At 39.9% G+C, this 15,744-nt stretch overlaps 5 protein-coding genes across 5 annotated transcripts in view; 3 read left to right on the top strand and 2 right to left on the bottom strand.

The window, feature by feature from the left end:
* LOC108577885 (putative ankyrin repeat protein RF_0381) overlaps positions 1-592 on the top strand; it is a 990-nt gene extending 398 nt beyond the window's left edge. The window contains 3 exon segments of the mRNA XM_017941104.1: positions 1-70; positions 131-258; positions 315-592. The exon segment at positions 1-70 is cut by the window's left edge and continues 28 nt beyond it. Coding sequence (XP_017796593.1) covers positions 1-70; positions 131-258; positions 315-592 — 476 coding nt within the window.
* A 23-nt stretch (positions 593-615) lies between these two features.
* Positions 616-1,877, bottom strand: LOC108577884 (sulfotransferase 4A1). The gene is made up of 5 exons (XM_017941103.1): positions 1,685-1,877; positions 1,510-1,606; positions 1,140-1,441; positions 974-1,068; positions 616-909 (listed from the first exon to the last, which is right to left on the bottom strand). The coding sequence occupies exons 1-5, from the start codon at positions 1,875-1,877 to the stop codon at positions 616-618; spliced, it is 981 nt and encodes a 326-aa protein (XP_017796592.1).
* A 1,573-nt stretch (positions 1,878-3,450) lies between these two features.
* Positions 3,451-8,288, bottom strand: LOC108577971. The gene is made up of 3 exons (XM_017941211.1): positions 4,000-8,288; positions 3,751-3,925; positions 3,451-3,674 (listed from the first exon to the last, which is right to left on the bottom strand). Exons 1-3 carry the CDS (start codon positions 8,272-8,274, stop codon positions 3,451-3,453), a joined length of 4,674 nt encoding a protein of 1,557 aa, XP_017796700.1. The 5' UTR covers positions 8,275-8,288.
* Positions 8,289-8,926: 638 nt separating this feature from the next.
* On the top strand, positions 8,927-13,738 carry LOC108577945 (TATA box-binding protein-associated factor RNA polymerase I subunit B). The gene is made up of 10 exons (XM_017941177.1): positions 8,927-9,016; positions 9,078-9,168; positions 9,249-9,453; positions 9,520-9,661; positions 9,736-9,872; positions 9,946-10,161; positions 10,238-10,467; positions 10,539-10,731; positions 12,129-12,569; positions 12,646-13,738. Exons 1-10 carry the CDS (start codon positions 8,930-8,932, stop codon positions 13,736-13,738), a joined length of 2,835 nt encoding a protein of 944 aa, XP_017796666.1. The 5' UTR covers positions 8,927-8,929.
* Positions 13,739-14,302: 564 nt separating this feature from the next.
* The window catches only part of LOC108577890 (protein phosphatase PP2A 55 kDa regulatory subunit), a 30,047-nt gene continuing 28,605 nt past the window's right edge, over positions 14,303-15,744 (top strand). The window contains exon 1 of the mRNA XM_017941110.1: positions 14,303-14,550. The gene's annotated coding sequence lies outside the window, so the exon portion shown is untranslated. The remainder of the gene's footprint in view (positions 14,551-15,744) is intronic.

The following is a 15,744-nucleotide window of genomic DNA, read 5'->3' as shown; positions in this document are numbered from 1 at the left end:
TCGTTTCGAGAAACCCGGAAATATTGCACGTTCTTCTGAGAAGGGGAGCAGATCCACGGAAAACGGATATGTAAGATGCACGCTTGAAATAATAATTTAAGCTGTTATTTAAAGAAACATGTACTTGTAGAAGGGGTTGGACTTGTCTCGAATACGCCATCATTGGAGAACGGTTAAAAAATGTGTCGTTCCTGTTAGATCATGGTGTTTCCGTAAATCGGAAGGATTTTAAGGGACGAACATCGCTAATGACTTCAGGTAAGGAATTCGAAAGGAGAGATCGATGAAATATTTATCGATAATTATTCGTCCAGTTTATCGTTCAAATGCGGAGATCCTTTCACTTCTGTTGGATCACGGAGCTGATGTAAATGCAAGGGACAACATGGGCTTCACTGCTCTTCAAATAGCGTTACTGTGGAGAAAAAGGGATGCAGCGATCGTTTTAATCGAAAGAGGCAGCGACACGTGCGTTTTTACACCTCTGACCAAAGCTTCGATCGGAGAACTTTGCAGAACAAGTATGCCGAATGTTCTTCGATGCCTCGAACCAAAAACAAGAACGCTGCCAAAGCTCAGAGACGACGAATGACAATTTATCGCACGTTTTACAGTTCAGAAAAAAAGATTTTGCGAGGAGAACTTGTCCTTCGTCAGGTTGTCGAATCGTTCGATCACACTTTCGGACATTTCTTCTCTCCACTGATCGACTTTACCGCTTCGAATAAATTCACCGTCGACGTTGATCGATTTCATCTGTCTGTTCATTTTAATATGATCCTCGTAGTTCACGGCTGGATTGGATTTCATGTTGGCGAAACTCAAGTGTTGCGTCAACGCCTTCGTTTCGTCGCTAGACATGATTTTAGAGAAGAACGCGCTCGATTTCTCTATCACCGTGGAGAGATTCTAGATTTCGAACAAAGATACCGATAAATCTTCCATGTAAACCGAATCTTTTTAACATACTCACAGCTTTCATGTCCTCGTATTTCAGAAATAAAACATTGGAATCGGTCCTTCGGTTCCAGAAATCGAGGACGTGGTCCCAGTAAGGAGCAAAACTCACTATTGACGAGTAAAATTGAACAAATTACATTTGTAAATTTAATTCATAATTCTGTCACACTTGCACCTACGTTTTTCACCCAAGAAGAGACGAGAGAAATTATTGAAATCGCCACGATAACCCTCCATCAATCTACAGTGGTAATAATAAGAGACGCAAGTGTCTTTCGGGTTTCTGGCGACGTAAACGATCTTTGGTTTCTTCTCGCCCGTTCGAAGCTGACGTGGAAGTAACGTGAAAGGCAAATGAGTCTTGATAAATCTTGGACTGGCTCGATTTTTCGTATATTCCACGCTGTCCAAGACTAACTGAGGAAGTTTCATTTCCGGATAGCGCGGTAGAATGGTAGTGTAATCAAACAGCACGGAATACCTAATAAAATGCATCATTTTTATTTATATATCTCTGCAAAATATTGAATATCCTGTTTTTCAACTTACTCTAGAAAAGGAAATCTTTCAGCGAGCCTGACTTTTGCTCCCTCGAAGTCTAGATCGTTCGCGATGCACCAGATCATTTCCTGAGTCCACGTTGTTCCTGATTACACGATTTAAACGAAGATTTAACATTTTATATTTCTTTTTTCTCAAATTAATGAAATTAACAAGCGTGTACCAGTTTTGGGAAAACTGCAGACCCAAACATCGTCGTCCCTCACTTCGAAATTCTCGATTACTTCTGCGAATTCGTCGTATCTACTCGGCAAGCAAACATTTGTTACAGTGATGTACCCTTTGCGAAACTCGCTGGTAAAATTTTCTCTCAGAATTTTATCCAAATCGTTGTTGCTCTCAATCTGAGGAGCCATCTTTCTACAGTGTCTTGTAGAACTTATAGTCTATATCTTTCACTTCACCGTTCTTATTTGTAATGATCGTTGATCAAAGACACAAGGACCGATTTCGCGAAGATAAACGAATACCGTGGCATTCGAGCCAAAAATTGAATCAGTTCGAGTAAGGTGTCGTTACAGCGGACAACTTTTCAAGTATATCTCCTTGTACGAGACACATTCTCAGTTTCCAGAGGAAAACCGACTGTCTCGAAATCCGTGGATGTTCTTATATAGAGCGACTAGTAATTGGAACAAACGAGGGGTTTTTGTTCCAGAGTTATTTTACTGGAACAAGGTTGTTGTCGATCTTTCGCGGCTTTTTTTTCCCTACGACTGATCGTTCCTCTCTTGAACGAGCATTTGTTCTCCGGCGAGGAATGCTGGCAATTTTCCGAACAACCTAAAAACGCCTTTAATTAGGCAAATTACGGGAGTATAAAATATCGCGAATGGAGGAAAACTAGTTTCCATTTCCAAGTGTTACGGTGTACTTTTACATTGTTTCGGCTTATTAGCGACCAAGGACACCGAACGAACGATAAAAAATCGAATGCTTAAAGTGAAATCAGTTGCACGCGTAGAACGGATGTAGAAACGTTCCGATACCTGTCTCTTTCCGATACAAGCGTGTAGCGAACGTAGAGGATCGAAGGATAAAATAAAAGAGAAACGATCGATGCGTAGATCCACTTTATTTTTATAAACCAAAATGAGTATAATCGTTATACAAAAAGGTAAAATATTAGAAAAATCCAAGAGACTATATCATCTAAGTCTTATGAATAACGAAGGATTGTGTACTGTGATTCAGGTACTAATAACTACTTTCATCGTCTTAAAGCATTTCAGTTTTCCCACGAACGAGCGATCCAGTTCGATCGAATGTTGTTCCCCGGCGCGGTGGGGCGGTTTTTCTTTTTTTTAGCAGAACATTTTACCAGTAAAATGCGAGAAAAAAAACCGCCGGACGCCGTGAAATTCCTCCGTCGTTTCGCGTGAGAACGAAAATCGTTATTGTTGCGATATTATCATATCAAATCTAAACGTTACACGTGCGTCGTTGTCTAAATATATTTCTTAGTATGAAAATATCTTGGCAAGACAAGGTTTCCTTAAGTTCAATATAAATATCGTAGATTCTAGGCACAGGTCTGAAGAACAACGCGTTATGATACTTCAATTCTTAGATATAGGTATAACACATTTCTTGGATCGTCCATGTTTCTAAATTTGATCGCTTCGTTTCATGTCGCACACGAACATTTGAAAAACCGCTACGTATAATCGTAGATTTTATACGCAAACATGTCTTAAATTACAGAATAAACATTAACGCAATGTTAGTAATTATATTATGCATTGTCGCGAAGAGTTTCTAAAAAAAAAAAAAAAGATACAAATCTTCCAATTTAATCGTTCTGCTCACTGGGACCAAACAGATTTGGAATTACATATTTTGTACGTTTCTCTCTATATCGTCTGAACAAGTGCCAGACTACTAAAAATTGACATTTAAGCTACGCACACGCAAAACACCTCTCTAACATTACATATTGGATATAACGCTGACGCTTTGAGACAGATCTACTTGTCCCCTCAGTACCTTCTGCTGCAATTTCTTGCAAAATATTTTGGCCATCAGCATATTACGTCGCGCCTCTTCTTGCTTCTCCTGTTGCCGCTTCTTCTGTCGCACCTCGTTCAAACGGAGATACCGTTTCCTCAGTCTCTCCCTCATCTGCTCGTCGCTCACCTTCTTCTGCGTGTAAACTACGTTCGAAATGAAAAAGGAAACAATGAAATTATACAGATCGATAAGATAAATTTGCTAAATTGACTAATTTACTTGTCGGTTTCGAAGAAACTTTCGGTGGTCTCAGAACGTTCGACGTAGTAGCCATCGCCAATAACTGTATTCGCTTTTCCTTTCGCAATTGTCGCAAATGACATATCTCGGACATGTACTGCCGACGCGTTTCCGCATTATTCACGAATTCTGCTTTATTCTTGGACAAATAATCCTAAAATCAATCAACATATTAATCATTCTCATTCACACCGCCTACTTTCATCGCTATGTCATCTTTGCTCATACTTGTAACGTATTCTTTTGCGGCGAGTTTTTCCTCGAGCTAGCTTTCTTATTAATCATGTTACAAACACAGCCCTCTGTTTTACCCTCGTTTACGGTACGATTCGATAATGGCACTTTTGGCAACGCGGCCGAATTGTCGTTCCTTCGTTCGTTCTCCTCCGAGAACGACAATTCGTACGCGATAGCTTTCGGATACGTTTGATTACAACTACATTTCCTCAGGTTCTGATACGGTGCGCCACAGTGGCGACAGTATTTACAATTTCTATCGGAATCGCTGGTTTGGTTCGCCTCGTCCACGTAATTTGGTTTGCCGCTGTTGCACGCCCTCCTATGCGACACATCCTCCCCGTTTTTCCCTCTGTTGCTACAAAAACAATCCTTCTCGCAATCACATTTTAAGCTGTTTTGTACTTTGTACTGTGAAGCTTCGCTGGCTGCTTGCCCATTGTTCACGCGATAAGGCCACGGTTCGTCCGGTTCCGTTTCCGCACAGTGTGCATAGTGACGAACACCATTGTACTGCATCTTTCCATTCGTATGGCAACCACAGAACGCTTTCGCATTTTGGACATCCGGTTCGCCACGGCTGTTCTCGCAGGTACAATCGTTCGAACAGCCGCACAACTTCTTTTGATTCAAGCTCGATATGTATCCGTTGCTACTCTGATAATACTTTGAACTATGTCTCATCGGTGCCCGTCCCTTTTTCTGCTGTTCGCTCTCGCAGTTGCATACGCTCGTGCAGTTGCACTCCTTCCAATTGCCTTCCTCTCTGTCTCGAGGATGATACATTGTCTTCTTCTGGCATTCCTCGTGCTTCGAATTAGTCACCTGTGTCGTACACGATTGGCATGCCTTGGACAATGCTCTTTTGCTCTCGCATTTACAACCGTGACCGGCTTTGCAATCGCAGAATTTCAACTTCGAGGCGTTTATCTGATTCTTGGCTTCCTTCTGCCTAAACGGGCTCGTCTGAACCTCCTTGTTCACGCAGTGATGAATTATCTCGGATGAACTGACGCTGTTACCGATCATGCGTTCCGACGATGTTTCAGTTCCCGCAGGACTCTCCTCCCGGAAGTTCTCCACGTTCGTGTGCACCTTTTGAACGCTGCTCGACCGATCTTTCTGCTCTTGCACGCACTGCATGCAAGTGGTTACCATATTCTGAATGGTTTGATGTTTTATACATTGACTGGCTTGATCGTTGCACTTTGCATAGCTGTTCGGAAAGTGCAACGCATTGTGCGCCGGACACTTGACGTAGTGCACGATTTCTGACTGTATCAGAGCTGGAATCGTGGACATTTCCTGAGGAACAGTCTGCACTCCGGTACTGACCAATTTCATCGTCGAATTCTGGATGTTCGACGCAGATACTATCTCACCGCCAGTCTTCGAGTGAGCACCAGTCACGTTCGTTGCAGTTTGTGCACAGCTGTTTCGTTTTTTGATCCGTTGAATGATGCTGTTAGATCTGCTGGACAGTTGACAAGCTGCTAAATTGCAATGAGACGACCACGGTTCCTCTACCGAATTCATTCTCATGTCTGATCCATTCCTCTGCAAATAATCCTCTTCTTTCGACTTGAAGTTCCCCGATCTCGACTTCTTCGGTGATGCTCGCGATCTTTCAGGTCTTCGTGGTTCCTCCAGTAGCTTCTTCAGGTTGCACAAGTGGCTGATTTCGTTCGTGATCCAAATCAACTGATTCCTCTTCTCCATTTCAGCGTAACTGACCAGCTTCGAATCCCCGGAATCGGAATTGCCGCATTTCTTCAGCTCGAATTGTCTCTCTGAGAACGTGGTGAGAAGTCTCCAATCAGCTTGTTCCCCAGAGTTGTCACTGGAACGAACTCTTGTTCTTCTGTTGTTAACAACCGCGTCCAGCAGCATCCTGTTATGATCAGGCGGAGTGCTATTCGTCGTCGTCGAATCGCCCTGTGAAATTTTACATCTTTCTTTAGTGCAAAATATATCCTGTACTTTGTTTCCCTTACGACTACTTCTCTGTGGAACAAAACATTCCGAACTTTCGCTTTTCTCAATCGTAGTGTTGCTACCCCTGTGACAATCGTCCGATCGAAGACCCATCCTCGCTTTCCTACCGTCAGTCTCCGTTCTATCCGTGTTCTTATCCAATTTATCGCTGCTGCTTCCCAGAGCAACGTCTTTCAAGATACCCCTGCTGTTTCTCGTCGACTTTCCTCGCGCTACTCCCTTCTGTGGATTCCAATCTCTCGAGGAATCGCTGGTATTCTGTTTCTTCGTTAAAGCCTCAAGTATCTCCCTTCCGTAAACTTTGTTCCTGGCGTCGTCCGGGTTCCACGGAACGTTATCCTCCAGATTGTGCTCAATTTTATCGTCGGTGTACTTTGCGGTGATTAGTCTCTTCACTACGTGATGTATCAGTCTTTTCTTAACTTCCTTGTCGTATTTGTTCGCGTCGACGAGACTCTTCAAGATATTTACGCTTCGTTCTAGATCCCTCACCAGGCTGTCCGAGTCTCCCCATAATTTCTCGTTAATACTGGAGCTCGTGTTCGGTAGAGTGGAACGAGATCTTCCTGTGTCGGTAGACGAGATGTGACTACCACTTCCGTTAGGCACGTTCTCGTATACGTGACCAGGAAAATACTCGAAACTGTTCGCTCTGCCCGTTGTATCCTCCACGTCGTCAGGCTGAGGCGTTCGCGCCGAAGAGCCATTCTGCACCGGTTCCGAATAATTGTGCCGCGGTTTGGCTTCTTTGTCGCGCGGTTCATTGGCTTCCTGCTTCCTCGAATTCTGAACTTTGTACGTTCCTTTTGGATTCCTCGAGATCAATGCCAGAACCTTTTGCAAACTAGTTCCTCTCTTTGGTAACGGTGGCTTCTCCTCCTCCTCTGAAACAGAGACTTGAACGCCCACGGATTCTTGAGCGCAAGCATACAGACTCGTCTGTATTACTTTATCACAAGTTGAAGGTTTATTTACAATAGTGGCGATCGAGGACGAAGAGTTAAAAATTAGAGGCAACGCAGCCCTGCTTTTATCCCTAGCGTATAAATTCAACTCACTCTGACTTCTTTTTAACGTTAATTTAGAAGGCGGCAGAACTAACGTATTCATCGATGTACTCTTTTTTAAAGGCGACGTGGGAGGGCATATATTGTCTTTGTTCGTGTTCGGTTTGCACGGTATTTTCCTTACCTCGGTCGAGAGCTTTGCAAAAGGTATCTTAGACGCGAACGTCGATTTAAGGGTGTCATGATTGTGCTCTTTCTTTGAATACTGCGCGAAAATTTCTTGCTGCTTAAGATCTCTGGGCAGGGATCTTTCAATGGACTTTATACCATTACCTGCTATTATTCCTGGTATATGATTCTTCACAATCGGAGTAATTTCTATCTCACTTTCTGACCCTGACGCATTCCCAAGCAAAGAAGTGGAATTAGCATCTGGAGTCATAGATGTGCTTGAATTCTTCTGAACTCCTGCAAGTTTGCCGGTGATTCCTGACTCTGTGGTACCTTCAGGATCTAATCTTAGAGCAGCAGAACAACCTCTAGCTAAAGCCATGCGTTCAATTGTACTTAATTTTTTGTCACTCTGTTTACTGTTAGGTAATAGATTGAAGTAACCAACATCTGCTCCACTGTCCCATTCAAGCGGCTTGTGAGAAGCGATGCTAGATGTTGGAGAAGATATTTTCCTTTCTGCACTCTCTGTCAGTATCTCTTGACTTTCGTTCTTCTCTTCTAAAATTACCTCTGGTGTGATACCTTTTAAATCAGGTGATGGAGATACAGAATTTGACAATGGTTGAACATACCTAGAGGATGATTCTGTATTGGAAGATTGGCCGATAAGTGGTGGCCTTACCCATCTTCTTCTTTCTCTAGGTACATAAGATCTTAAATTATACTCTTCTCCTATACAATCTTGTCTGTTAGCCTCTAGTTTAGGATTCACTTCATATATACTATAGTAACAGTTAATTGCTTCCGGTGATGTACTGGCTGTAGGTAATGAAAAATACTGGTCCAAGTTTGCATTCTGAGAATATTTGTTATAATACTCCATCACCTGGGAGGAAAGACTCTTGTTTGTTGTTGCCCCTGGTTTGAGCTTTGGTTGTGGTACCACAACTTGTAGAGGCTGCCATGGTGCAGTACTTGTAGTACAGGTTGAACGTTCGAGCTTTTGTACTTCTCTTAAATGCGGCTGATCTTCTGAAGCTTCCAAATCTCTCAGACGACCTTCACAGTTCGATGCAGAGTCATACTCCATAATCACCAAACTATACGTCCCTTGTCATTTCTCGTTCACGTTTTTATGCACTGTCACATTTCTATAATAAACCTCCCCCTTGAAGGAAGTTGTTCATTATCATTAGGGAAATTAGCCATGGTCCTTTACTTAGGTATACGAAACTTCTTCGAAGTGTATGATACGAGATTGAGGTTAGGACGCTATTTTAAACGAACCCGATTACGAGACCGAGCTAGTTCGCTTAATGTAACAAATTTTTTAGCGCGCAATTAAGGGATTGTATCATGTCGGAAATTAAGGATACGATATTCCTCACACTGTATACCGTTCACACAGCCTTCCGATATTAATAAACTTTTACAAGAAAAACTTCAATTATTGTTTACATTTCCCCGAAAATTCAACCGTAAATTAGCGGTGATCACTATGCACTGCATTCTCGCTAGAGGGTGCATTTCCTTTTTGCGTTTCCAATGCATTATTCGTCTATGCTGCACCAATTGCGGTGCAGTTAGAATGGAATCGTACATATGAGTATTCGCTGTAAAGTTCGATAGCGCGTGTAAAACAGGAAACACGAGGAGGGATTTTAAATTTCTAACGTGCTCGTATTATAACCTCGTAAATGTGACACAGTAGAGTATAAGAGTTCCATTACGGGTATACGAAAAATATGCAGAAGTGCAGAGTTTGCGGCAATGCAGATTTTTATAAAGAAGCTGGTTATTTCTTCTGTATAACATGTCAAACGCAAAACGAGGTACTGCAAGTTTGCTTCATGTTTTAGAGAAACGAATCGTTAATTTTTGTCTTTTGTGCAGGATATAAGAGAGGAAATTCTTGAATTACGTGTAGATAATTCTACAAAACTACGGAAAACAAAAATTAAGAAATTGGGTTCAAGCAAATCAGGTTTGTTTAGAAATTTTGTTTAAAAATTAGTTTCACTGTACAGCATTTTTAATATCGTGACCTTTCGGTTTAATTACAAGGTGAAGAGCTTGGATGGACTTCGTGGGAATTGTACAATTTTGTTTTAATTGGACTGACAAATGAGCTCATAGAGCTTGGAGTTCCACCTGATATAAAACTAACAGTATTACAATTATGGACCACATATTTAGGCAAAGTTGAAGTGGCATTTATCTCCACAAAAAAGAAATACATGCCAAAATTAGCTAGAAGATATAAGAAAAGGTACATTTATATTAAAAGTGGTTTGTCTAAAATTGCATTGAGATAAATTATAATTCACTGCAATAGGGATGCTGAAATTATTTATGGCAAGGTGCAATCTCAAAAAAGGATCAGGAAACGTAGAAGAACTGGAAGCAGTATAAATACTTCTCTTATTTCTGGTGGTCCAAGTGAAGGAAGCTCTAAGAGAGAATTAAATAGGAATAAAGTAATTTTGATAGTGTTTGCTGACTCAAAAATTAAATGTTTAATCAAAAGTTTACGTAAGCCTAATTTTTTTAGAGGCTGTTAGCATCTGCAGATTATAATAAATACCTTCAGTCTCAAGGTAGTTTTGAAGGTGATGGTCTCAGTTTATTTAGTCAAAGTGTATACAGTGTCCAATCTAGCTCTGTAAAATCTTCAGACAATGAAGGGAGGTAAGTATTTAGTATTTTTATGAAATAACATCTAATACCTATTAAAGTGTCTTATAATCCTTAATCTGTTTAGAGTAAAGTTTAGTTCTCATGCTAAAGAAGAAGCAAAAAAAATTAATAGGCTATCTAAAAATGTACCTAGATTTGAAAGAGTTAAATACAAAGCAAAGCACATAACTACACAATATAAAATAGGACCACATATGATTACACCTATGCGGTTGTGGGCAATTATATACCTAGCTTTACGAATTCGGAATCACCCTATACAATTAGGAGATATGTTAAGGCATGTAACAAACCTACTTTTTTCATTAATTTTAATTGTCTTATATAATTTTAATCACAAGAATATTTCTATTTAGGTATGGAAAAGAAGGGCATTTATCTTACTATAAGCTAGACCATTTACTGCCACCAGAAATAAGTATAAGTGCTAGTGAAAGAAAGTTTTTAACACAAAATGTTGAAATTACGCACAAAGGAATGAGACGAATTATCGCAAGTATAGCGAAACTTCTTGGTGTATGGGACATAATTTGCCCCGATTTTTCATCTTTAGTCTGTAGATATTGTCAAGAATTGGGATTACCAAGTGTGTATACTTCACACCCTTTAATTATGCCTTTATTAATTTAGTTTGATACACATCGCGTATAATTTTAGGAGGTATTCAAATGTATGCAGAAAGACTAATAGCTTTATCACCACCTAAATTAACCTTTGATGCAAAGAAATCCTATATCCCAAATTATGAGGGTCGTGCAATAGCATTTATTATAGTAGTGCTAAAAACTTTGTTTGCTTTAGATGATATAACAGAATGTCAAATAAGTAGGATTGCAGAGAAAATTAACAGGTATGTTAAAAAAAAATGAATGTCCAGTATGAGTAATGTTTTGTGTTTGGAACCTCAAAATCATTAAACGTATATTAGATTTTCTTTTTTTTGTAAAAAAATGTACCGCGAAAATATTAAGATGTTAAAAAAATTTGGGGAGGGCGAATGTAAATGTTACGAAAGCAATGTTCCTTGTATAATAGTACACGGCGGAGCGGGAAATTTCAGCAACTCTATAGTCATAGAAAAAATGACAGCTTGTAAAAAAGCTGCCATTAATGGTTATAAAAAATTAGTAAACGGTGAAACGTCAGTAGATGCTGTAGAAGCTGCATTATGGTGGTTAGAATGTGATGAATTTTTTAATTGTAGTTACGGATCCGTATTAAACGAAGCAGGTATTTTGCGTATGTTTCCGGTATCGAAGGTAGCGAGAGATTTACATAAATTGTACTGTTACGAGTATGTCACTATTATAAATGTACATAGGTAAAGTGGAGATGGATGCAAGTATAATGGATGGCTTTACATTTAAATGTGGGTCGGTAGCAGCAGTTTCAGACATAGAACATCCTATAACACTTGCAAAATATGTTCTGAACAATTTTCCAAACTCTATCTTTGTGGGTGACGGCGCTAAAAATTTAGCCAAGCACGCTAACTTAAATTGGATATCAGAGGGAAATATGGTAGCGCCGATCGCGCGTCTAGCTTTCGACCCAGAAGAAGAAGGAAAATCCGATGCAATCGTCGATAATCAAAGTTTACTAGATATTGACACGTTAACAAGTAAATTAATAACTTCAAAGGACAAAAAAAATAGATTTCCATCCATTTATGCACTTATTATTTTTAGATAATTTAGGCACTGTTGGTTGTGTAGCATATGATGGTTATAGTATAGCTGCTGGAACCACGACAGGTGGTTTAAATAAAAAATTGGTGGGAAGAGTAGGAGATAGTTCTATATTGGGTTGTGGTACCTATGCTACTAGGAATGTAGGGTGCTCTTTAACAGGACATGGAGAGTCTATAATAAAATTAGGATTAGCTCGTGCGATCGTAGAAGACATTGAACACAATCTTTCGAACGAGGAAGCTTTACACAAACATTTTTCTCACATGCTAAAAGAATTTGAGCAAAATGGTGGTGGAATTGTTCTTCAATCTGATGGTCGTTGGGCAGCATATTTCACGTCTGATAAAATGCCATACGCTGTTATTGAAAATGATTTAATCACATATGGAGCACGATTATACGAAGAAAAGAGAGAAATGTATAACGGCGACGGAATAATTGGCGAATGCAAATGCCCTCTTTAAATTGTACTCTAAATATTATATGTTTATCGTCTCTAGTAACTAGATTAATCTCTGTCAATTATTTTAACAAAAAATGTGGTTTTCTATTTCAGCATAGCCATAGAAGGAAGCTTACTTAACGAAAAACTGTTCAGTTTCCAAGAATGGCAAAGATATATTGAATGCAGAAAGGCTATTCTAGTGCAAGCACATTTTCCAACTAAAGTTAAATATAGTCCGAACTTGGATGAAATCGATGATTTATATTTAAAATTTACGGAATTTATAACTTCTAAATCAAATAAAACTGAACAAGATGTAATAAACTCTAAACATCATTTACCAAAAGAGCTTGTAAGTGCTTTGATAAAACATATAAGCAGTTTAAATACAAATGACACATCACAGCAGCCAATGGACATATTTCCACCGTCCTTAACGCCACTTCACTCATACTTTCAACATTTACTGGATACTCCATTCTATGATGTTCCTACTATAGCAAGGCATGATTTTTTTCATACAAAAGTTGGGTATATGACAAAACCTGAGATGTAAGTAATTAAAAAACGTTATTTAAGAACACTACCAATAATAAATTTGTCAGAAATATTTTTACATAATTTTTAGTCTGAAAGAACTAGCAATGAAGTGTGCCATCGACTTAGAAATAAAAGATTGGGGTTTACATTTTCTCGAAGCACTAAAGCAGCTCGTTGATGTGCAAGATGATTTGAAAGATCATGTTATAAATGAAAGTGAAAGTGTAAATGATTATCTCCATGCTAAAATACCATGTATCATTAAACTTGATGACACTAAAAGACAGTATTACGATAGTATTATAAGTAGGACGAATTTAAAGAACGTCGACGACAAAGATGATATTACTTTTTCCGAAATCTTGCCAAATGGGAAATTAGCAATCCCTATTGATAGCGATAGCGAAAATGAAGAAGAAAAAAATTTAATCGGTAACATTTATTCAGAGATGACGCTGTTGAAAAACAAAGTTTGTGATAAGTACAATCTACATTTATCGTTCCCAGAAAAAGAATCTATTCGTAATTTGGACACGATGAGAAAAATCATGTTTAAAAGACCAAAGACTCAGCTTGAGCGAAATACCAAGGGTCAGTTTGTTAAAGGAAGTGCTATAAAAATTGAAGAAAACAGAAGCGATGTTTTCGCTACAGAAACAAGCGTGACAAGTGATAAACGCGACGACATTGAAAGTATCGCAAATGCAGAATTCTTAATGGCTGACGATTTAAATTTTAGCGACATTGACCTTGATGATATAAACATCACAACTAATTTTTTAAACACGGACGAATATATTAATTTAAGTGACATTTCATTTCTCAGCGAAAATCAGGACTTCTTTGCACAACCCCTAGGAAGTAAGTCAAAAAATGTAGACAACGAGACGTACAAATTTTTCCGACCCTTCAAGGACTACTGGATGTATCACTGTATCTTTAGCCGCGTAAAACAGAAAAATTTCGCAATATTCGAAAAATCGTTACCTAGATCCTTTCGTTGGTTGTTAAACGAGTGCGCGTGTATCGTGGAAATGTCCAGGGAAGATTTATACGAGGAAGTATGCTTAATCGAAATTTATCACTCGCAAATTTTAAAATGCAACTCGAAAAACGACGGTCCTGGCAACGCAAATCCAATATCGAAAAATCAATTAAACATTATCTTAAAGAAATGGTAAAAAGAACACTGCGATGTATGTACCTGTACAATAGTGTAAAATATAATTTTATACTAACAACGTAAGTTGTAACGGTTTATATCGAAACCATATATCGATACTTCGATTGAACAGGATCAATGTCCACCAGTAACTCATACCGGATATCTCCGTTTTTTTATATTCACGTAATAAAGTATCGCTTTTTTATTTCCTTTCCATATCGGCTTTTTATATTTTTCTTTATTTTTTCGCCGATTTCTAAAAATACCTCGATCATCGTTTATCGACCGCGTCGAGGAGCATCGGAACAGCGTTTAATAACCATAGTCGACATTGTGGGGCGCCCCGGTCAAGCAACTGTTGCACTCGTCGAGTGGCTCGTTGGTTCCCGGTGTGTTCCTCGTCCCGAGCCGTCGCGTCGGTTCGAGGGACGACGGAGCGTTTCAGTAGTAAACACCAGTTGGCGTAAGACAGTGTCGGATGGCTGTCATCGTTCCACGCTCGCTACCACGATACGTGGTGCGTGTACGATCCGGTGGTGGTGTGTTCCACACGTATGTGCCTACGTTCGTTTCTTAAGGAACCTACACGGGTGTTCGTGCATGCGGTGCGTGCGTGCGTGCGTACGGAAGACTGTCTGCCCTCGTGCTTCAGAGTGATCGTGACGACGCGTTTGTTACACTCGTGGCATTGCCTACTACGTTTATCGAAAGTGTACACCGTTATTACTTTTACGTATTCGACTCGCCGTAGTACCTGCTTCTTCTTCTGCTGCGAGTGTCGTTCACCGAGGCGCCTGGTCGCCACACCATATCAACTTCCTATCCATCGTAAGTGAATACGAAATTTTGCTAATATTCGTTCGAAAATACAATTGAAATATAGAGTCGAAAAATGCCTGTTTCGCGATTTGGAACGTGGATCACTTCTCGATATATCGATGTATGGTTAATAATACGACGTTGCTTCGAAACGAAGTTTAAAGTAATCTCATTACTACTACGTGTCAAATACATCGATCTCCTTGATGGTATACAACTATATTAGCGAAATTGCGTTAGAATTGCGTCGAAAGGGAACTCTTGGCAATTGAAAAAAGCTCTTTCTGCACCTGCTGCACGCAATTGAATTTCGGTATTGACAGGCCGTGTCGATAAATCGATCTCGATTTCTCGATCGTCGAAACGCACTTTCGACTACCTTCGTTATTCCGTCAGCTGCATCCTCATTAGTTTTACATAAAAATAATCGTTTTCACCGGTGAGGACGTGTGATCAACGAACCGTGCCAAGGTTCTATGATAATTTCTTCGATTTCAATCGAACTCCTACGAATCTCGACGACATTGCTATTCTCCTACGCGATTAAATCGCAGGAGGTTCATTCGAATGTTTTACCTGTAGTTCGTGCGATATTCTGCGTTTCGATTTTTTTCACGTCAACGTCGCCCAAGTATCCTCTTATCGAGGAAGAGGATCAACAACAGATCGCTATCTCCTCAGACAGACGGGAGACAGCGAGATGTGAAGGCGATAAGAAGGCATTCACACTTGTGGTGAACGATAAATCGTGTGCGAAAGGGTTGTTGCTGCTTTCCTCCAGATACGAACAGTGCGATATTCTTTTGTTCGCGGTAGCATCGACCGAATACGAGACGTACATATTACATACTCGTAGACTCGAAGGATAATACGAAAGTTGCAGTTCGAAATACGCTACTCTTATTTCACTTACTCGTATCTGCCACTTAAAGAGGATGTTCTTCGACGGAGGGCTACTAAATCGGGCGAGATTGCGAAATGCGTAGGTATATATCTGTTATAGAAGTGCAATCGTGCATTTATTCCCCTTTGCACAAGAGGCAGACAGCGAGAGGTATATCGAAATGCACTTCGAAATAAACGATTGATTCACACGTGTGTGCACGTGCGACTAGTGAAACGCGAAACATTTTAATTGGCCAAATAAATTTAAGGCGTCGCGTCGATGCGTCACCGATAAACGTCCAACTTTTCGCCTGGTTC

This window comes from Habropoda laboriosa, unplaced genomic scaffold, assembly GCF_001263275.1.
Source record: "Habropoda laboriosa isolate 0110345459 unplaced genomic scaffold, ASM126327v1 scaffold801, whole genome shotgun sequence".
NCBI classification, from domain to species: Eukaryota; Metazoa; Arthropoda; class Insecta; order Hymenoptera; family Apidae; genus Habropoda; species Habropoda laboriosa.
Note: the sequence above shows the minus strand (reverse complement) of the source record. Positions and strands in the feature narration are given on the sequence as shown.